General features: G+C 42.6%; 4 protein-coding genes across 6 annotated transcripts in view; 1 reads left to right on the top strand and 3 right to left on the bottom strand.

Annotated features, from left to right (window-relative positions):
- LOC133152377 (WASP homolog-associated protein with actin, membranes and microtubules) lies at positions 1-8,100 on the bottom strand. Its single transcript, XM_061275910.1, has 11 exons — positions 7,433-8,100; positions 7,055-7,228; positions 6,644-6,794; positions 6,269-6,438; positions 5,101-5,308; positions 4,670-4,854; positions 4,456-4,542; positions 4,210-4,305; positions 2,079-2,448; positions 1,685-1,827; positions 1-1,568 (listed from the first exon to the last, which is right to left on the bottom strand). Exons 1-11 carry the CDS (start codon positions 8,006-8,008, stop codon positions 1,404-1,406), a joined length of 2,325 nt encoding a protein of 774 aa, XP_061131894.1. The 5' UTR covers positions 8,009-8,100; the 3' UTR covers positions 1-1,403.
- A 453-nt stretch (positions 8,101-8,553) lies between these two features.
- LOC133152378 (fibronectin type III and SPRY domain-containing protein 2) lies at positions 8,554-13,529 on the top strand. The gene is made up of 13 exons (XM_061275911.1): positions 8,554-8,765; positions 8,873-9,013; positions 9,313-9,408; positions 9,497-9,730; positions 9,813-9,835; positions 9,897-10,018; positions 10,378-10,542; positions 10,605-10,739; positions 10,848-11,004; positions 11,536-11,669; positions 11,767-11,899; positions 12,255-12,431; positions 12,755-13,529. Exons 2-13 carry the CDS (start codon positions 8,882-8,884, stop codon positions 13,011-13,013), a joined length of 1,767 nt encoding a protein of 588 aa, XP_061131895.1. The 5' UTR covers positions 8,554-8,765; positions 8,873-8,881; the 3' UTR covers positions 13,014-13,529.
- On the bottom strand, positions 13,049-19,132 carry LOC133152380 (KH homology domain-containing protein 4-like). Of its 2 annotated transcripts, none has more exons than XM_061275913.1 (14): positions 18,991-19,132; positions 18,199-18,460; positions 17,960-18,079; positions 17,789-17,865; positions 17,165-17,217; positions 16,876-17,066; positions 16,430-16,638; positions 16,259-16,319; positions 15,944-16,001; positions 15,552-15,787; positions 15,111-15,209; positions 14,815-14,897; positions 14,608-14,729; positions 13,049-13,906 (listed from the first exon to the last, which is right to left on the bottom strand). In XM_061275913.1, the coding sequence occupies exons 1-14, from the start codon at positions 19,005-19,007 to the stop codon at positions 13,776-13,778; spliced, it is 1,719 nt and encodes a 572-aa protein (XP_061131897.1). In that variant the 5' UTR covers positions 19,008-19,132; the 3' UTR covers positions 13,049-13,775. The 2 variants fall into 2 exon arrangements, with proteins under 2 accessions (XP_061131897.1, XP_061131896.1); XM_061275912.1 differs by having other exon boundaries at positions 14,815-14,909.
- An 845-nt stretch (positions 19,133-19,977) lies between these two features.
- Positions 19,978-21,830, bottom strand: part of pde8a (phosphodiesterase 8A) — a 38,643-nt gene continuing 36,790 nt past the window's right edge. For both annotated transcript variants that reach the window (XM_061276732.1, XM_061276733.1), the window contains exon 22: positions 19,978-21,821. In XM_061276732.1, coding sequence (XP_061132716.1) covers positions 21,715-21,821 — 107 coding nt within the window. In that variant the 3' untranslated portion in view covers positions 19,978-21,714. The remainder of the gene's footprint in view (positions 21,822-21,830) is intronic.

Raw genomic sequence — 21,830 nt, forward strand, 5'->3', positions numbered from 1 at the left:
TCAGCGGTACAGGTTAGATTTATTTAAACAACCAACTTCACATGACTGTCATACAATCATTGCGGCATCAAAAATATTTTCCCCAAAAAATGGCAGCAGCTCATCACATTACAAATTCATGACCTTGGGCTAAGTGAAATATTATATAAGCAAAGTTAGGAGCTCGGCACTGGTAAGTCAGGTTATCACTGCAGATTCTATCTGTGCAACCTTTTAGTATGGCGGTGTTTTTTCTTTTTTCCTTAGCTCAGAAAGTTCTACAGTAAGTAATGTGCCTTAGACGAGGTCATCATTTTCTATTACATTCCTATAATACTGGAGAACAGCAAACAAAAACATACAATAAGAGCAAGAAGAATAGTAGCTTTGCGTAACTAATAATTGAATTCAGGCCATACAGTACGAATGCTGCATAGTTTTTCCATGGAAAGCTGTTTGAACTTTTATTCAACCTCCTGGTTAATGTTTATATGTACATACTAATACACTGGTCACTAATGGGTAATTTAGTTGAAATAGTAGGTTCCAAGGGTTTAAAATTGCGATACAGACATCACAAAGGATGTCTCTAATAATAATACTGTCAATTTAATGAACATCCAACACTGAACTAAGGCAGAGCTTCTCTAGCGTTCCAAGTACAACCCTAATGACCAACATCAAACTAGTTAAAAAAAAAAGTGTGAATGTACTATTCTAACAGTATGCACAGTTCAATCATGATTGCTTTTCTTGATTACAGGAAAATAAAAATACACTAAAGTAATGATTACATTTCAATGTGTTGGAAATAAATGTTAAATAAAAAAAAAACATAGTCCAACACGTGTTTCAAAGTGTGTGTTGTTTTTTTTATCGAAATACATAATGCTGGAAGATTAATGTCCAATATGTGCAAAATTGAAAAGACAGCTATGGTAATAGAGTACAAATGCCACTTCCTTATTGATAATAACTTGGAAGTGGAAAGTACATATTCCTGAAGTGTTTGTTTTATCTGGGCTACATCTCTGCAAGGCAAAACATAAATGTGAATCATAAATGAGATGTAGCTAATCTGACTCAAGTGCGATTGAGAGATATTTATTCTTTTTAGCCACAATGGCTAAGCGGTTTCATGACCGAGTAGCAACCCTACTGGACCCCTTCAATTGGATGCCAAGGCTATGGAACAAAAGCTCAAACAGCTTTCCATACTACTCTATTAAATCCCCTCGTTTGCAAATACAAAGGGAAGAGTCAAATCCCGATCGTGACATTTCAATTTAAAAGTTGACTAACAGATGATGATGACAGAAAAACAATTTAGGCAAACTTCCATGCACAAATTTGGCTGTAACTTAGGTCTACTAAACAGCATAGGTGTTGGAAGAGTAGCTGTGTGTATGCATGTGTAGACGTCCTCAACTGTCCCAGTCTCCATTCTGTCCGTCCTCATCTCCTTTGTCGTCGTCGTCGTCATCGGAGTCGGCCGACACCTTCTTCATCCTCATCATGGCGGCTTTGATGCTGCGCTCCAGCTCGTTGTCTGGCCTGGCGCTGTGCACGTCGGAGCGAGCCGGCAGCACCTAAAATACATTCGAAAGGATTTTCTCAAGCGTGTGCAATCTTGTACAAGCCCACTCGTCTTCATTTAACCTATCTTAGGAAAGGTTTGGAAGTTCTCTAGTGTAGAACATCTGACCTTTTTCAACATGACTCCTTGTCGGATGGCCGACATCAAGCTGCTTCTCGGGTCTGTGATGGAGGAAGGCGTCCTGGGTCCGACAGCCTTTCGAAGCTGGATCTGTCCACGTTGCAGTGAGGCTAATACTTCATCCATGGTTCCTATAGCAACAATGCAGTTCAGTTTTCTGTTGACGATATTTAGTCTCTACAAAAGCTAAGAAAATAAAAAGCTCCTCAGGCCTCAAAGGAAAGACGGCAATTCAGGACAAAACAGTGTGTATACATGCAAAATATAACATAACTAAACAAACACACACTTCAAATTCTCTCCTTAATGGAACAAGTTTATTGCCCATGTTCCATATAAGCGCATCTACATGAAGTATATATTTTAGATAAAGGTGTCTCACCTATATTTTGTGTGAGAGTGCTCTTGGCTGGAAAATTAGATTCTTCTTGGTCCATGAGCGCCATTGGTTTGTCCTGACAGGAAGTGCTGAATGGAGGAGGGGGTGGTGGCGGGGGAGGAAGAGGTGGAGGTGGCGGTGGTGTCGTGGCTACCGTCGAGCTGTTTTTAGGTGGAGGTGGCGGTGATGAGTGAATTTGGATTGGCATGTCTTGAGGCTCCGGTTTGACAGCAAATGTTTTGCGTTTTGGTGCAGGGCGGATGGATGGAAGCCCATCAGAGGAGGGAGGTGGGCCAAGGCTGATGATGGAAAGTGGCTGGGATGACTCTGTGGGGGACCACCGGGACTTCAGGACATACTGACCCTGTCGCTTCTTTGTAGTGATGAGGGGAAGCGTAAAAAGACATTAAATGCAAATCCACGCTGAACAAATATAGTGCATGAAAATATATATATGTAATACTAAATCAACAGCAGCTGAAGGCATCTTGGCCAGAACCTACTATGTGAACGATCTGGGTTACCGTGATGCAACCACAACAATTACCATACCATCTTGACATGTGTCAAGAGCCCGTCATTGACACATGTAAGAGAGAGAATCTGCTCGCTTTTCATGGTAAGGTGTAAGTATTGTACTTTTTATTTTTAGGCAAACGTTTGATTAATTGTGATTAACGATTGTAAGGCGGGTTCTCTCTGTGATACCCGCATCCAGAATGTCCCCCTCAAGAGGACGTTTTGCATCTTATTGATGATGATGATACCAAATACCGTTTTTTTCCGTGTATAGTGCGCCCCCATGTATAGTACGCACCCCTAACAATGGCATGCTGATGCTGGAAAAAAGCTTGTACCCATGTATAATACGCACCCAATTTTTATGAATTTTTAAAAAAAAAAATATATATATATTTTTTTTTTTTAAGTCCCAATGATCGTCACACACGCAGGGAGGCAATGGGTCCCATTTTTATAGTCTTTGGTATGGTCTTAACTAGGCTGGATGTAATTTTTTTTGTTGGCGTTGATTTCTCCGACTGCCCGTAAACGCACCACCGCGCTCCATGCGCATGGAGCGTGTTTGAAGTGAACAGCAGAGAAGAAAGGAACAAGGCAAAGTGTTGTGAAATAAAATATTACCTGTAATACGGATTTAGGTAGAGAACTGAACTCTCGCTCTTTATATAGCTGACGTGTCTTCCTCATCCGTTCTGCGCATCTGTAATGGCGGCCTCCGTATGATATCCGGTTTGCGTGTGTGCGAGAGCGAGAGAGAGCGAGAGATAGAGCGTGCGAGAGAACGCTCAACCGTAGCGCGCCGCCGACCGCCCAACTGCACCGGGCTGTTCGATTATTGTGACAGAGCCGTCGCTGAAATTTAGAAGATATTTTTAAAGTCCTGATGTACTTTCTAAAATTTAAGTGGACCTCAGTGCGCACTGCGCAGGGAGCTTAATTTGGTGCGGTCGCGCAACCGCAGCGCGCCGGGCGCTCACTGTCGCATTGCTTAAAGAGCGCCTTTGTGTTTTAGGATGAACAGCAGAGACCAAAGGAACAAGGCAAAGTGTTGTGAAATAAAATATTACCTGTAATACGCATTTTGTTATTTGCTGATTGAAACTGCTAATTAAACTGTGAATTGAAACTAATAGGAAGAAAACAACTCTCGCTCTTTATATAGCTGACGTGTCTTGCGCATCCGTTCTGTGCATTTTATTTCACAACACTTTGCCTTTCTTCTCTGCTGTTCACTTCAAACACGCTCCATGCGACCGCAATGCTCTCGTATCAGACGCTTGCTCGATCACCTGCTCGTTTGCTGTCCCGTGCGCGCACGAAGCGCGGTGGTGCGTTTACGGGCAGTCGGAGAAATCAACGCCAACAAAAAAAATTACATCCAGCCTAGTTAAGACCATACCAAAGACTATAAAAATGGGACCCATTGCCTCCCTGCGTGTGTGACGATCATTGGGACTTAAAAAAAAAAAAAAAAAAAAAAAATTAAAAACTTTTTTTTTTTTTTTTTTTTTTTTTTGTACCCATGTATAATGCGCACCCCAGATTTTAGGACAATAAATTAGTAAAATTTTGCGCACTATACACGGAAAAAAACGGTAAGAGCAGGTTTCACCTCTCTGAAGGATCGTAATCTGTTCAGAGTCTTCTCTCGCTCCTGGTCCACCCACTGCTTCCTCCTCTGCTCCTCCTCTTTCCTCTTCTCTCTTTTCTACAAACGACAGAGACAGATAGAGAGAGCGAGTGAGAGAAGTTGAAGGCGACACTGCGGGGTGACGGTCAGAATCCGATTGCGGCTCATTAGGAGAGCCTGCCGACGTGGGAGCATCTCTCTGACTGTCTCGTTGCCATGGCGACATACCAAGTGGACGTGATGATGCTGGGCAAAGACTATGGAGCTGTGCTCGGCTGTAAGCTGCTTCTGCTTGTGGGCTTCCACACACTGGTCCTACATAAACACACACATCATGAAAACAGCCAAGCCGCATAAAGCAAATGTGTAAAATATGGCAACTACATCAAGAATAAATAAATACATGTTATTTTCAAAAGTAAGAGCTATTCACTCGCAGCACCTTTTTGTTGCGCAGGTAAGCTCGCCGAGCACAGATATTGCCCCTCTTGATCTCCAGGTTCTGCAGACGTCTTCGAAGTTGACGGATGGCCGGGGACTCCGTGTGTTGAAGTCCTGTGTGGACCATGCTATGAAGCTCCTCTTGATCCTCACACACATCATAATACACCACCTCCTCCTTTAGTTCTAAAACACAAATGAGATGCATTTTATTCAATATATAGCCAACAGCAGCACTATGGTGTGTTTCATAGATAAGATGGACATAGCAGATGAACCATTTCGGCTTTCAGGGGAGCAAAAAGGCCACTTCTCCAACTTATGTCATAGCATTGCAAAAAAAAAAAAAAGAAAATCCATCAAAAAAAACTGATCATGTCCTTTTGCTTTTGTGTGTGTGTGTTGAAAATGTATTTAAGGCAAGACAAATACCTCTAATCTGACGCCGCAGAGTGTCCGTTTGAGTCACCAGCAGCTGCTCCTCGTTTTTCAGAATCTCAAACTTGGTGTTGTACAATTCCAACTGGGTTTCGTAGAACTTAAACTCCAGTCGGTCAACAGAGTCCTGCTCCTGGCCTTGCTCAGACTCAGAACCAACATCTGCTGACCGGCTCTGGTCTCTGCCAATCAAGTTGACAAACTGGAACAAAACATAAAAGCAGGTAGCGTTAGCCACAAGAAATATTTGCTCTTATAAATGCGTAACTATCCAAGAGATGCCACAAAAATAATGCTCCTCAACTCACCCCCAACATTATATTATACTTTTGGCATGCAATTTTCAAGCTAAGCCAGAGATCATACGTTGCTTCTGATCTTAATGGAATAAGGTGAAAGCAACATTTATTCAGCGCTACGACTGAATATTTTCCAGAATGAGCCTACAAGCCAACACTTTCAAAGTGCGTTCACTGTTCACGTAGGCTGAGCTGTGACACATATAAATGGAAACTGACTGGAAATCAGCCTCCAGCTTTTAGAGTGAATGATTTGCGATGATGTGCTGCTCATTCCATGCGCACGTACACACACCCACACACGTACACACACATACACACAGGCACCATGCAGCGAAATCAGCAAGTGCACTCAACAGAATCAGAGTTTTATGCCACCGGTGATTGTATGAAGGCGTTTCTCATTGATGGCATTACAAAAAAAAAAAACCCAGACACAGACAGCTTCATCAAACACACAAACACACACAGCGAGCATCACAAAACCAGGTATTTAAAGTGCCTAAGAAAATGGATAATGGAACATGAGTGCAGCAGTAGATAAGTACTTTCCAAAACACTTTGATGATCCCATAATACAAATACACACTGAACAACTCTCCGTCTGGCTTTCCCAGGAAGGGTATTGAGATGTCGTGATGTAGTCTTTGTGCTTTCGCAAACCTTTTGTAAATAGATGACAGGTGTTTTATAACCAACAGGAATATATAAGTGAACGAGCGTCACCGTTTCCAAAGCCTTGCCACTGCACACGTTGATTCCAAATAGACAGAATGTGCTAGAAATCCACCTATGCCCTCCAACCAGCCCCTAAAAAATTTCCGGCATGCCGTTCAGGTCAGAGTGGAGCATGAGCTGTGCACCTCTTTTTTAATGCTGGCTTTCTTGCTGTTCAAACACATCTCTGTTGATCTCATGTGCTGCAGTGATTCTTTGGCCAGTAGGAAGCGCAATTTCTCCAGTCGAGGGGCCGCAGAAGCCCACGCGGCGGCTCCAAAGCGGCGCTTATCCTCCTCCATCTGCTTCACCATACCTGAACGTGTAAAGTAAGCGCAGACGTCGGTTAGGCATGTCCGCATTCTTCTAAGATAGTCACTATGGATCTCATTAGTTAGCGTAAGTAAACCTCATGTTTTGGCAGATGACTGCATAGTATGTATTAGAACTTGAGACTTCAGTGATCTATTTCAACATGGCTCAGGATATTAAAAATAAAGTAATAATACACAATGAGTCACCAGCTAGGGCCTTGGAAGTCTGTGCAAAGTAGGTGACTGTGATGTCCTGAATTGAGGTGACTGCATCTTCCGCTTTGGCCCTCCACTCCTCCGCCTCTCTCTCCAGAGCTTCAATCCTCTTGGGACCCAAGTCATCAAACTCCAGCGATTTCTGTGGAAAACAGAAGTGTGGGGAACAAAGTTCAAACATGTACGAGAATGACTTTTGGAAAAGAAAAAATGGTTCCCAACAGTCCTATTTGCACAGCAGCAGTTATGCTGTATGAAAAAAGTCAAAAAGATGTTCTTTTAAAGAAATGCATTTTGCAAAACAAGTTTGTACGACTAATGTATTGATCCATGATCCTCAAAGAAGTGTTTGAAAAATGATCAGTTGACGAGAGTTGACTCTTGTTTTGCTATTGTATTTACCAGAATCTCCATTTTGTAGAGGCTAGCCAGCTCTCGCATGTCTCTAAAAGGCTGCAGCAGATACTGGAAGAAGGTGGTGGCCACAGTGACCAGATCTTGGTAGGCCTCATCCTCTTGTGCGTAGATAGCCAGCAGGGTGACCATCCGGTCTGCACCATCATGACTTTGCAGCAGCTGGAAGGCCAGAGAGTATGCAATCGTTCATTGATGAATGATCATAATATTTAACAAATATATGTTACATTTGTGTCATGCATTCGAAGAAGACCACAAGACTGCCTGGTGGGGTTGTCCTTATTGGTTCAGCGAACTCTCCAATAAGTTTTTGGAAGATAAATGTTGTGAAAAGTTTAGTGACTGTACGTTGTGTACAGCTACCTGCCGCAGGTGACCTTTCGACCTTGACATCTCGTCGTGCATGCTCTTCTTCTTGAACTCTTGGAGATTCTCAAAGTAGTCTTCCACGTCACGCGCATCCTGGGAGAAAAGCGTGTCGAGTACTATAGTCCTCCCGCAAACGTCGATGGCGGTGCTGAAATATTTTTCCAGCTTCCGACATGGCGCGTCCGAGTCCCTCCACTCGTCGTCCGAAGCGTACTTCCGACTTGGGAAGAGCACATCCCAAATGCTGCCATCTTCGAACTCGGACAAGTCGGGAAAGCAAGCCGCCAACACATCGCCGACACATGTCAGCTGCTGATGGATGTGTTTTAGATCGCTCACGGAAAAGAGTCCGGCCCAGCTGCTTTGATGCTCCCCCGTCACGCCAAATTCTTCTTTGCGCCTCCGCCGTTGTAATGTCCTGTTGTGGCAGGTGACAGCGAACCTACACTCGATGACGTTCCACTGGACGATAAAACCCAGTTTAAACACATCGGCTTCTTCGAATATGTTACTTTTGACCGCCACCCATTCATCCAGGCTGTCAGGGCGTTCACATTCGATGTTGTTCATCGTTGAAGATGTTTGGACGCTGGCCTCAAAATTGCGGCTCTGTTTACAACGTCGGCCATTTGCGTGACGTGAGATGCATTCAAGGACGACAAAAAAAATGTTTTGTTTCTCTTTGGTTTACATATAATGTTCAAGGCTTAAATCAAAGCGACTCGCAACACAAAAACTTGCCGAAAGTTGCACGCAAGTTTTCCCCAAACTAAAATTATGTTATGATTTTATTATCATCGTCATTATTATTGTTGTTATTAGTAGTAGGAGCGGTAGTTGTAGTAGTTAGTACAAATATTATGTCCAGTTCGGTTGTAAATCTTCCACATATCGCTACCGATGCAACAACCCCTAGTTAATGCTGTAAAGCATGCACATTTAAAGACACTGCCCAAGGATGATACCGTCTCATACCTATAATAATATTAAATATAACGAGGGACGGTGAATGCACCATGCCCTTTGGTATTAATAACTGAGTCACAAGATTCGGGGTTTCCACTCTGTGATGTCAGAATAAAACCGAATTTTAAATGTCTAATATCACTTTAATCTTTTGGTTGTAATGTACGTGTATGTATTTTTTTCCCAATAAACAACATAGACAGTGTTGGGCTCTATTCTCCGGATGTTTGAGATGTTTTTGACATTTGATCAGTGTCCATCTGCCTCATCTATTTCTGTCCCAACTTCAGCGTGTGTTGCTGTTCCGCTCAGAGTTGACTTGTCATTCACGCAATGTTTGCGCAAAAGCTAATTCATTGCGGTAAACTTTTTTATTCATTGCTGCATGTGGATTGTCGTACTGTGGGTTTTGTTCTGATCAGTATTTAGTGCTTATATCACTTTGTTATGTGTTATGTCCTCCCACAGTCATTATTCATGGATCTGCATGAGATCAGGGGAGCTAGACTGGATGTGATTGCAGAAGAAGCTGAACTCCAAGAGTTGGACAGAGACATGGCAAGTCCTCTGGAGAAGTCCACTGGACAAGATAATGTGTTTACCATTGAGGTAGGAAGCTGAACTTATCTGCTACCTATTCAGCTTCATGAGAGGGGCAAATATGAGCATGCATGGAGCTGCTGGAAACCAAAAAAATCAAAAGAATGCTCAGATGGCTTTGCATACCCGATGACGTCAATGCCACGAATTGAAAAAAAAGCTTTCTAAGATCCCAGATGGGTTTGTAGAATTGTTGTCATTTTCTCTGGCACCCCTGAGAGCTATTGTCGGTAACAAACAACAGCACTTCTAAATGGTCATATCCTTGAATGGAGGAGCCATTTTTAAGTTTCTTCAAACCTTTGTAGAGTGAAATCGACAGCACCGGGAATCAATTGCAAGAGAAGGTATCTGAGATGGAGAACTTTGCAGGACACCTGGAAGAAATCTTTCTTACTGTTGAGGTAAAATGTTTCCCTAAGAGATTTTTTTTGACATTTTCCTTTGCTACCTTGGTGCCATAAAGAAATGATCTTTAAAAACAAATGGCAGGAGAATTTTGGCCGGCGTGAGCAACACTTGGAGCATCACTACACCGACGTTCTTCAGACAATATCACAGCGTTATGACGAGCGCGCTGCTGGATTGGAAAACGAGAAGAAGACGAAGTTGGAGGCTCTGTACGGCCAGTTGCTGGCCTGCGGGCATGCCCTGGACTCTTCCAAAGAGCTCATTGAGGAAGCCAAGGAGGTTTACCGCAGCCAGGACAACAGGCTTTTTCTCAAGGTATCTTTCCATCTGTCTAGCTATCCCTCAATCTAGCCACTAATCTTCATGTAATAAATCATCTCCATTTGTTTTTTGACAGGAAGTTGTGCCCACCATTAAACGGTAAGCAAAACGTCATCCAGTGCAAATACGTATTTGACATTAGTTTTGTTCACTTCATCAGAATTGAGGAGTTTGCCAAAGAAGAGATGGACCTCACGCTGACAACAAGTCTTGATTTTGAAACCCCGCTCGCTGACCTGTCGGATGTCAAAAGCATGATGGACTCCATTAACATCATCCCAGGTTCCACTTCCATTCTTGTCTTGCAGTTTAACGGTATGGGTTAATGGTGTTCCAATCAGAGTTTCATGCTGCTCCAATCAGAGTTTCATGCTGCCAATTCCGATCATCCCAGAGGCCGATATTGATCACAAGGACATGCACATTTTTCAATTTTAGAACTGCTCACTAACGATTATTTTGTTAATCGACTAAACTGTAATTCTTTTTCAAATTAATCCAATTTAAACAAAATATATCCAAATGGCCATCCCTTTATTATACAAAAATAGGATATTTCAAATTGACATAAGCTGGTCACTTTACTGTATATATAACTATACATGATTGGCTTCCAAGTAAAGACCGCGGGATGTCCACAGCTCCATCTGCTCCAGTTATCAACCCGCAAATGGCAAACTCAGCCACGCAGACATCTCTGCGTGTGTGCTGGAGTCTGTTCTCTGACGACACAGTGGAGTTCTATGAGCTGTACTACAGACCAGTGCTGCAGGCTGCGCCTCTGGACAGCACCACTGCCCCACAAGGTACGGCTGCACCACAACACCATCTGCTCTGTTGAACCAGTTCCCGTTCCTTTCCCCTTTAGTCAGCAAGTTAAAAGTGAAAGAGACCCACTGCACTGTGAGAGCGCTTCTGCCTGGTGCACAATACGAGCTCTGGGTGACAGCCACCAACACAACAGGCATCAGCCCGGCCAGTGAGAAGGCCTTATATCTGACAGGTGATGAAGCACACAATTTTGATTATTGTACCTATGTGTTCAAGTCATCTGTGTTTCTTTCTATATTTTTACTTCTTTTTTTTTATCTCACATGATTGTCTTCTGCAGTTCCATCACCTCCAGTGATCAAACAGAGGCAGTGCTGCAGTTGTCCAGGGGCTGCTCTCATACGCTGGGAGTCGGGAAACCCCGACCCTGTTGACTCCTATACTGTGGAGCTTATTGAACTGAAAGGGCCTGATGGCACTGACAAAGGAGTCACTGAGTAAGAGTGCATTACATTCATTCAAGGAACAAATACAATTTAGGTTGTGAATAGTATTTAGGTGAGACGAGAAGGCCCTGAGGGTCAACCACTGTAGTATGAGTTTTCAGTGCCTTGCAAAAAGGTACATCAACTGTGCTGAATTGTAAATGAGCAAGTAGTCCAAATTGTCATTAGAACACAAAATTGGTCGACTGAAAACACAAACTAACAATAGTTGGTTATTTTTCTGTGCTTTTTTGCTTCTATGCTTCCATAAACAAGAAGGACTTGTGAAGTCCCGTGGTTATTGGGCTGATGATTCAAAATACACCCTGTCCCAGAAAGATCTATTCTTAGCTCTTATCCTCAGCAGTTGGGTGCCCATTTGGATTTTTCTTTGGTTTCTCCAGAGAAGTTGCTGCATTTTTCTTGAATGTAATTTTTCACCGAGTGCGGAATGTTTTGATGAGTGAATGCAAAGAAATGCTGTCTTGCTGTGAGTCAGGACATATTGAAAATGTCTGACTTATTATATGTTCTAATTCCTAGGTCTGTAGTAGCAGTGCCTACATGTCAATGTCTGCTTCAGCTTCCAACTGGTCACCATTACCTCATCTCTGTGAGAGCAGTCAATATCGGTGGGCCCAGTCTAAGGAGTGAGGAAATAAGCATTTCCACCACCGGTGAGAGCGACACAAGACCAGTCGCTTTCTAATCTGTTTTCTGTTGAGGCTACCGCCCAACTAAAGATCATCTATAAACATGTTCTTCTGCTGACAGGCACATTTTTCTATCTCCTCGAGGAGACGGCTCATCCATGCCTCTCCATCTCTGAGGATGGTTTCACTATTTTTTATGGAGATGAAGAGCTGCCAATCAGCGCTATGGCGTTAGATGATAACAATTTCACCAGGTAAAGCAGAGAATACAACAAATGCACGAACTGACAATAGATTGAAATAGAATTGAATTGTTAAAATTGAGATGTTGCAACAAATTGGATCAGTCAAGAAATGTAGGATATGAGATGTAAAATCATGTGCATTGATTTACAGCTGTCATTAAAAATATGTGAATTTGAAAAATGTGAAAATTTAGCTTGGAATGATTTGAATTAAAAGTGAAATGTGGGAGTACATAAAGAGCGCAAACAGGTGGAATAATTATATCAATTTAAAAAAATGTTGATGCACAACATGTGAATGGTCTCCAGCATAAACCGATGATTTCTCTTGGACCACCTTTTCAGTACAAATTTTGTGTATCAGGTGTGTAGCAGTTCTTGGGGATCTGATCCCAGTACGAGAAAGGCATTACTGGGAAGTGGAGGTGGACTACAGGACGGAGTACAGGATTGGAATTGCATATGAAGACACGGAGAGAAATTCCTACCTGGGAGGCAACACCACCTCCTGGTGTTTGAGACACATCCTCAGTACTTCAAGGTACCATCTAATATAATGTTATAGAGAGATATCTAGATACTTTTTTTTAATATATTACACTCCATGTCTAAATTTCTTCAAATTGATCAATGTTGCGGTGTAAATGTGGTTCCCTAGCTTTGCAGATATTTTGTTCCTAGAATAGCCCAATCGGTTGATAATCATGTGATGCAGTTGACTACACAACAGTAGTCCTTTAAAATGATTAAGCACCCACCATCTGAGCAGTACTATCTTTGTAAAAGTCACATTTTTTATAGTTCTACCAGACGTGTATTGCTGTTACCACTATCAACTACATACAACCTTTTTTCCTTTTCCAGGCACAAGTATGAGTTTCTGCACAATGGCCAGAGCCCTGACCTGAGGATCACAGTGAACCCAGTCCGAATAGGCTTAGCTTTGGACTATGAGCGCCAAACTCTTTCCTTTTTTAATGTGGATCTGGAACAACACCTGCATACCTTCCAGTGTCAATTTCAGCGTTATGTCCAGCCTTGCTTTGGCCTGGACAGCCCAGGAGCTCTGACCATCCATAATGGCATAGAAGCTCCAAAATATGCTTTCATAGGACATCCTTAATCTCATTTAAAGAAAGGAACCAGATGAAATACATGTCCATTTGAGGTGTTTTTATTATTGTATTCCATGGGAACAGACATCCATTTTCTGAGTGAAGAAAACATCATTATGCCAACTCTAATTGATCTGTTTTCAGTTCAGAGCAAATAAATGGGGCTGATTTGCAGTCAACAAAACTAAAAATGTCATGTTGAGGAAAAAACTCTGGTCATTCTAACACCTACAATCGATGTACTTTTTTGTTGGTTTAAAAAAGAAAAATCCACCCCAAAACACTGTTAAACATTTTGGGCAATTTGCTGTACTGGTACTCCGGTTTTAATGTATTTAATGACCATTACTTCATCCAGTGACCTTATATTGACGAAGTGTGCTAACATTGAATAAAATAAATAAATGCACTGCGTGTTGTCGAAGGATAGCTTCAATATCTCTCTGCTATTTGGAAATTCACAAAAGCACTCTCAGCAAAATAATTTTTCATTGCCTACAGATAACACAAGATGGCAGCTTCGGCCTGAGCACAAAAAAAGTGTACAAATTTGAGCTCTTCAGCAAATAGCAGAGAAAAGATCCCTCTGAAAATAGACTTGCAAATAGTGAATCGCAATAATGCCGGATAAAACTGTATTTCTTTGCTTAACATCTGACAAGACTCCCTTTCAAATTGAAAGTGAAGAAACGACACATCTCAAACCAGTGTGTCATATTGTGAGAGTGGATTTTTCTTTTTGGGGGGGATTCAAGTGCATCTCTGAAGGGTCATGAGTTGCTAGTCTTACTGCTGCGCGTCCTCTCTTCTTCCTCGTCAGAAGAGTCTCCGCCGTAGGGCACCAGCCCTGATGCATCCATCACCGATTTGGGCTTCTTCTCACACACATTTTCAACAAGATCTGTTGGGACACAGCATTAGAGACAAACAGACGGGAGGAGGTACAGGGGGGAAGGCGAGAACCACAAAGTAAACCCAGTGAAGAGCCCCATGTTAGCAGTGGTTTACAGGTGGTGTGATTCCCCCCGTCAACCAGGTCAAGACATTGATGGCAGGCAGGTCCGTGGACATGTGGAGAGAGAGAGAGAAAGAGAACAAGGGAAAGACAAAAAGACATATAGAAGAAAACAATGTTAGTGGCTTCGAGCAGTTGAGGAAAATCTCACAGGTGTTCACTCCTTCTCCGTTCCTCCACAGGGGGTGGAGATGCCACGCCAATGAACAGACAACCTCTCAACAGACCAATTCATCAAGACGTTGCACGCTCTTCAGGATGCCAAAAGAATTGGTAAACAAATCCTGCATGGGAGTGTCTGAGTAATTTAGGAAAAACACAAAGGCTAGCCTGTTAGCATCTTGGCAACTGACACTGCCAAACACAATGGGAGAGATGATAGTGAAAATTAGTGTTCAAAAGATTAAGCATAATTTCTCAATTATGCTGCCTTGGTCAAATGACATTTCTGTATATTTATGGTGCCACAGATGAACGCTAGGTAAGGCTTTTTGTCACCTGGAAATACGAGCAACATCACAATGAAAAGGTCCATAGAGGGGTAAAGCTTCATGTCTCAGAACAGGAGCAACGAAACGGGGACGTACCCGAAGATGCGGCGCTGTTGGGTGGACTGCCTGGATCTTGGGTCAACATGTCACTTGTTCGTTTCAAAGGGCCAGAGGTGAGAGCAGCGGAAAGAGGCAGCGGCGGCGGGGGCATGAGGATCCTAAACGTTTGGATCCAAAGTATTCATTAAAACCAAAGAGGTCATTGGGCAAAAAAATCACATGAAGAACTCAAAAAGGACAAACCTCTCTATTGTTTTGTCTTGGACAACAGGGGAAGGAAATGTGGCCTCTTGAATGGCAGGAGTCTCCTGAGAGCAGCTGACAGGCTGAACAAAAGCCTAAAATGTTTAACAAGGTCTTTATTTTGTCCACAGACACATACATTCTATACAAACTTCTCTTGTAGTTAATATTTTATTTAAAAAAAAAGTGGCCCTCAAGTCTTTACGATTCCTCAAACCTTTTGTAGGCGAGGTTGAAATGATGCGTAAATTGCCCATCACATTCGGGGTTCGTGCAGGTATGACTCTTTGTCTAACCTGTTCTTCCTCAATGCCATCATGGTGATTTGAACTTCCTGCATCCGTCTGAGGGCGTAAAGATCCCACAGTGTCCACTGTGTTACTGCTACCAACACCCTTTAACACAACACAACCCGTAGATTTATACATGACTTTTACAAAGCATTTGACAAATATCATTTGGATTTTTGCTTTAGTAATAATAGTATGCATCTTTAAATCTTTGAAACGTCTCTGTCAGTCCTTACCGCATATTGCTATAGAGAGGGTTTTTTGTACATTCATTTGTGACGGAATGATGTCATTAAAGGAACTGAATTTGGACAATAATACCCACTGGAGGCCAAGGAGTCTGAAACTCACTGCCCGCCTCTGGTATTAAAAATACCAAGATTAAACCCACCCTCAAAAAACACAGAGCCAACAACCAACTGCAACAGTTTGAATCGTCGTGATTACCTCCACAAGATACGGATTTGGATTCCGTGGACACACCGGATACTGAACCATTGCCTGAGAAGATGGAGGGGTTGTCGACATGTTAGAATGACTTGTGGGACCATTTGCATTACTCCAGTAACCACTGGCTCCCGGGTACGCTGAATAGCCTCCAGCATACCCATTGGCTGGGTAGTTATACCAGGAAGACTGGCTAGAGTAATTGCTATTAGGTGGAAATCCATGAGCTGCGTATGCTGAAAGGAAAGTATAAAATGCGGCGTTAACAGCGCCAGTCATATACATCTGTAACAGGTAGTGACCAACCTACGGTTGGCCCAATAACTAAAAGACAGGATGTGGGCAGTGTCTTATTGTCATCTTTCCATCAAAAAATGTGAAAGGAAACTCACGTTGAGTTGCGCTGGTGGCCGTGTACGACGACTTCAAGCGAGTGTGCTCGGCTCTCACCTGTAGGTGGATGTTAAAAACAAGGGTGGGTAAATAATAATAAACACTGTACAACAGCAAAGTTGAACCGATTGACAGTTGAAATGCATTGTAGGTAGGTGCAGAGCACTCAAGACCTATCTCTGGAGATCTGGCGGTTCACACTACCGCTGTTATTCTTGGAGGTGAGTATCGGTGAGAACTATATGCTTTGATAGTTTCACCTTCTTTGACCTCCATGCAAGTGTCATTCAGGTTCAGACAAGCAATCAACTTACAGTTTCTAACAGGCTCTCCGCGAGCTGCTTGGCCGCCTCCAAACCAGCTGCGTTTGGGTGGCTGTAACACAAATGCCATAACTTTAGGTCTAAAAGGAACAATGTCTCCAACAAGTTGGTTTATAGGGCATGTGAAAGTTGCCCATCTTTAGAGAGCAAAATGTACATTACCTGATGTAGACGTAAAGCGGTTCAAAAGACTCCCGTTTGGATGCCTGCTCAATGTAGCCGGAACCTTTGCCCCTGAGGAAAACTCGAGCCCCCGTTTCTGTCTGGATGTGACCTAAATATGTTCCCCCGGGGCCTTCGACCTTTTCATTTACGTTGAATGATGGCAGAGACTTTTCCAGGCCCACAAAGATCTTTGTGTGAACAAAATTCTACAAAGACAAAAATGTACTTTTAACACACACGGATTTTGCCTTAGTACTGAAGGAAAACAAAAACACGTTGTCAGCAGATGCAGTAACCCATGGCTTCTGTTCTTTACACCAAGGGTCTTCTCTCTGCTATTTAATTTGGGAGGTGGGTATCAGTGATGGCAACATGTGCTTCACTTGCCTCACTTTCTTTACCTCCAAACTATACAACAAAAGGCTTTGATCGATTCTGCCTACCCCCGGATGCGGAGCTGCTGGCCGATGCCCATGACTCTGCGTTGAGTTGCTGTTTGGTGTTTGGGCGATGGGCCGAGGGGGCTGAGGATACAAGGTGAGCGGGGGAATTATGGGCATTAGTTGTCCTCCGGAAGCAGCGGAGACCCTCAACATATCCTCAGCGATGATCTCTTTTATTCTCGCAACAGCTTCTACATTGGCAGAAACGTTATGGTACAGACATCAGTTACAACAAAGGTTTCAGATTTTATTCTTAAAAATGAATGAATGAAGGGTCAGTGGCACTTACTATTGACTTGCTCCTGTGTCTTTGCCTGGACATGCAAATACAAAGGTCTTTGTCTACAAGGAGACAAATCAGACAGGTCATGGACAACAGGGAAGTTCTGCACCCGTCGGATCATTTTACAAGGAAGACGAGCATTTGTGATTGAGTGCCGGGTGTGTGGAAACAGCTCAATTCTACAAGCAGGAGCTTGCGCAATTGCCAGTCAAGAGAAACAATTGTCTGACTGTAAATTGCACAACATCTAAGAACAAAATAATAGTGCGTGTGTTAGCATCATTACTACATCACATGTAGCAACCACCGGTTACGGTTTAACCGAGGCGAATATTTCCAGACCTACCCTAATGAATTAAACACACCTTTACAAAACTTGAGGTTAGTGTTGATTATTCAACAATGAGGAAGAGACTGGGGAAAAAAACAATATCCGTGGCATAGCTCCAAGAAGAAAACGACCGGCACCTAAAGACGTATGACTGGTTTCACTTTTCCAAAACACATCCGTATGATTGCAGAATTCTTTGAAAGTTATGCGTCTCGATACATCTGGCACTAAATGTAACACAGAATATGACTACAGTTTTCAAATGTAGGATTCCTAAAAAGGTATATCTAAATACATACCCTCCTGCTTTTTCCCTTTCAACATCAGCCATGAAATGCCCTCTGGTTGACACAACTGCCCCACTACACAATCGAATCTGAAACAGAAAAATATAGTATTGCAAGTTACAATCTCCTGCATGCATTTTGAAGTCTAATGCTTCCAATGTTGAACTTCCACAACCCACATACCTCCTCTTGGGTTTTGCCTTTAGTGAGAAGGTCTCTGCAATTTAATGGCACATCATTTATGTCAACTTCTGTGACAACCAGCTCTTCTGTGGGGGGCGGCACGGGCACACTCACGGGGGTCTGGATGACGTTTCAAAATAAATCAAGACATTCATAACAGTATGGAACCAAATTTTATCTAACTAAGCGATTCCTTTATTTGTCCCACTCTGGAAAATTCGAGATGGACAAGTACTAACCTTTGTCAACAACGGTGGGGGAGTCAAAAGTTTTCCTTTAGCCATTAACATGGCATTGATTTTAGCAGCCATGGCGGCAGCCATTTCGACTCCCCCCTGGGGTTCTGGCTTTTCTCCTCCTGATACACTTTCTTTTGGCTTTGTCAGGGGAAGTGAACCGCTTGAACTACATGTGCCAACAACCCCCGAATCACAATGGGCTATATTGCCACTGTCTCTCTGCTTAGATTGGGCTGGTTGATCCCATCGGCTGGTTAGACACCTGAAACAAGAATAACTGAAGCATTAGTATCAAAAATAAAAACAATCGGCTTGTATCCAGTTTCACCATTGCAAATCTATAGTGCATCAGAATCAACAGTGTTAAATTTGCCACATGGCCACGACAATTTATAGAGCCAATTCAAAGTATGCATGTGAAAACAGTAGATGTAATCTGGGTTAGAAAAAAAATAAATACATGTCCATCCCTTCTAATTTCTACTTTGCGCCAATTTTGAGTCTCGAAGGTAAACAGCGGTAATCAAGTTACCGCCACCTAAAGCGCAAACGTACTAAAACCTGCTTGAAAACAAGTAATCTAAATTGTATGAGTCAGGCTTTAAAACTTAATGAAACGAGCGAACTTTAGGCGATACCACAATATGGCTGCATCACGCAGCATGAGAATTCCTCAAACGCTAACATTTAGAGGCCACGAGCACTAGTTAGCTCGTCCGCGGGTCTAAACCATGAAAATGCACTGACTCGGTTTGTGTTAATTTTTCCATTGAGGGGAAAAAAGATACTTACGGTGTTTGCCCGGCCATTCCTGAAGATATAGCACCACTACGTGAACCAGCATGAGAATTAAAATAGTTTGTAACAAACGCTAGACGACGAAAGCGAGCATCTGCAGCACCGCGCTCCGTTGCCGGCGACTTGCTGTGACGTATTTCCGGTAATGGCTTCGGCGTCGCGCGTGTGAGCTAGCGGAAACGAAAGCACTGTATTCCCTATTTTGTATCACAAAATGTATCCTGAAAAGTTGCAAACAAGCAATGCAATGGTCACTAGAAAAGCAATACCATATCAGAGATTAGGAGAGAATCCTGCCAACGGAGGTCACAAGATGGCGCAAAGCATATCATATATCATATTATATACATACATACATATGAATTTCAATGCCATATAACGATCCATAGATATATCCCACGACCCGACCCCAGATAAGCGGTCAAAGATGGATGGATATATCTGTCTTTATATATCTGCATCTAGATATCTATCTGTATCTCACTCTATCAACCATTTTCCTTATAGGCGCTCACACTAAACCACTTAAATTCAATTGCCCTGCAGACTACAGAAGTCTCTAGCAGGTAACCACAATTTTTACTGAGTATTGTGTCAGTCACTTCACAATGTGACCAGAGTTAATTGAATTTCAAGACTACATATATTAAAACAAGCTATTTGGAAGAACGCACACAAATTTTTCACCATCAATATGAAATATCCCCACTCCCATCTACCAGAGGTCATAAACATTCATGACTGCCGTTTCTTAATTTAGCTCTGGTGCAGTTAGTTTACAAGTTGCAGTTGTGCAGTGGGCCATTTCTTCTTCACTGAGGATCTGTGATCAGTATTCAAAGTCTGAATCATGAGTGAAACATTTGTCCCACGTGAAAAGTTGAGGTTTGCCTCCTGACAGAAAGTTTGTTGTAACACAAATTACTTCGGGCAAATGATAACTGGAAAAGCAGTAACGTGATTGGAAAGAGGCACCAACCGTTGAATAATTTCTTTTTATTTTTTCATTGAATAGTTTCTATTTTTTTCCGTGCCCTCAGACCAAGATGTGAATCAGAAGGAAGAAACAAGACTCTTCATTGAGTGTACAGTTGTGTCATCAGAGAGAAACTAACATACAAAGTAACTGCATTCATTCGACAAACCGTTGTCTATGGCAATTATATACTGTTTAACAAGGAAGTATTTGTCATCAGCAACAATCTTTTGGATGTGTAACTAATCTGGATCCACCTTTGAAGACCAATCAGCTTCCTGGGTCTGTGCAGAAGGATGTTGAAGGTGAAGTGGCCAAAACAGAATGACGTTGGATTGAAATTAATGTGAGGCCGTTTCAAAACAGTGATAGACAGTTCTATGATGCACATCCACCGTCATCAACCATCTCTTTTTCTATATACATGCTCTGTGTGACCACCGCATTCACAGGTACTCAGATCGCTATAATGGCTGATCTCATTTGCTGTAAATCCAGTGTAAAAGTCTATAAAAATATTGAGATTTATTTGAACATAACCTGACTATGTTATAATAAAAACTCCAGATGTCTCTTGCAGTTGCACAGTGGGATGTACTGTATAAATATTGTATAAAATAAGGCAGTCTTTTCAGTAGGATAAACCGGATACAAAAAATTCTGTGAGGAAAAAAAAAAAGTCAAGTCCTAAATGGTTTTCACATATTTCTGCAGTTGTCAAATGTCAAGCGGTTTACAGCATGAAACCAAGAGCGATGGATTGTTGCAACAATGACCGTGCGCACGACACCTCCTGATGACCAACAATAACAGCTTATTCTCCAATGCAACAACCCAACTCCCCGACCGACACCAAGACAAACATTTCTAATATGGTTTACAGTGCAATACAAAAGTCTTGAACTGGTACTGTACTTTTGATAAGAAAATAAAATGTTTAATATGGTAATGCTTCATATGAGTAATAGTGAAAGTTACAGTATATCTGAATTCATTAGCTTTGGCTTTTTATCTCTTTATTAATTTACCAACGAGTTCAATTGGGATATTTCATATTGAAAATATGGTAAGTCTAAATAAGTGAGCATACCAAATATAATGTAATTGTTCAGCTATGATCGCAATGTCTTGTCCCCTCCCACATGCCAGTTACTATATGCCACTTTGATGTGTTTCTGTTGGGCACATGGAGATACATGGGCAGTCATTTGGGGGTGGGTGGGGGGGGGGGGGGTGAGGAAATGTTATTTCATATTCCAGCCTTCAGGAGCAGAAGGAGCAGTCTGCCTCGCCGAGTGAACAAGGACGGAGGATGAAGTCGATCGCGCGACCTGACTTGTATTGAACATCTTCATTTATTCGCACCACGTTTCCATTCTCTCCTCCAGTGTTGCTGGCCCCATCAGTAAACAAGCAGTTTCTCCTCCAACAGCAAGGTCAGTTTCACAGGCAGGCAGCCCATATGGGACACACACGGGACTGAAGTTTATCCATGAGGCCTGGTCGGACTCCTTCTCAAGTCAAGACCAGCTACCCTGCTAATGCCTGAGAGGCACGAGAAGTTCCAAAAGGGGCTGTCGTGTGTCCACGTCTGTTTTTGTTTGTTTGTTTCTTTCTCCACAGTTCTCCTTGGAACAAGCTTGTAAGAGCCGCAATATCAACACTGCAGCTGCCTGTCAGTACGTCACTGTGGAGGACTGCGTTTCCTGTACGCACGCACACAACACGAGCAGGGGAAGCACCTACTCCGGAGGCGGTCGCAGGCTGTGCAGCTTTCGTTCATCCAGGCCTTTCCAGTACTTGAAATTGTTGTCCAAGTGCTGCATAAGATTGGGGAAGTCGGCGAAAGCTGGAGACA

This window comes from Syngnathus typhle, linkage group LG4 (genome assembly GCF_033458585.1).
Source record: "Syngnathus typhle isolate RoL2023-S1 ecotype Sweden linkage group LG4, RoL_Styp_1.0, whole genome shotgun sequence".
NCBI classification, from domain to species: Eukaryota; Metazoa; Chordata; class Actinopteri; order Syngnathiformes; family Syngnathidae; genus Syngnathus; species Syngnathus typhle.

Bases quoted from the DNA above. Each gene is read 5' to 3' on its own strand.
- LOC133152377 (XM_061275910.1), bottom strand. From the start codon at position 8,008: ATGAACAACATCGAATGTGAACGCCCTGACAGCCTGGATGAATGGGTG. The intron at 6,439-6,643 runs GTGACTCATTGT...TTACACGTTCAG, and splicing joins GACTTCCAAGGCCCTAGCTG to GTATGGTGAAGCAGATGGAG. The intron at 1,828-2,078 runs GTGAGACACCTT...TTGTTGCTATAG, and splicing joins CACTCTCACACAAAATATAG to GAACCATGGATGAAGTATTA.
- LOC133152378 (XM_061275911.1), top strand. From the start codon at position 8,882: ATGGATCTGCATGAGATCAGGGGAGCTAGACTGGATGTGATTGCAGAA. The intron at 11,005-11,535 runs GTAAGAGTGCAT...TCTAATTCCTAG, and splicing joins ACTGACAAAGGAGTCACTGA to GTCTGTAGTAGCAGTGCCTA. The intron at 12,432-12,754 runs GTACCATCTAAT...TTCCTTTTCCAG, and splicing joins CACATCCTCAGTACTTCAAG to GCACAAGTATGAGTTTCTGC.
- LOC133152380 (XM_061275912.1), bottom strand. The intron at 18,080-18,198 runs GTTAGTACTTGT...AACGTCATCCAG, and splicing joins CCCCACCGTTGTTGACAAAG to ACCCCCGTGAGTGTGCCCGT. The intron at 13,907-14,607 runs GTACGTCCCCGT...GTGTCCCAACAG, and splicing joins CAACAGCGCCGCATCTTCGG to ATCTTGTTGAAAATGTGTGT.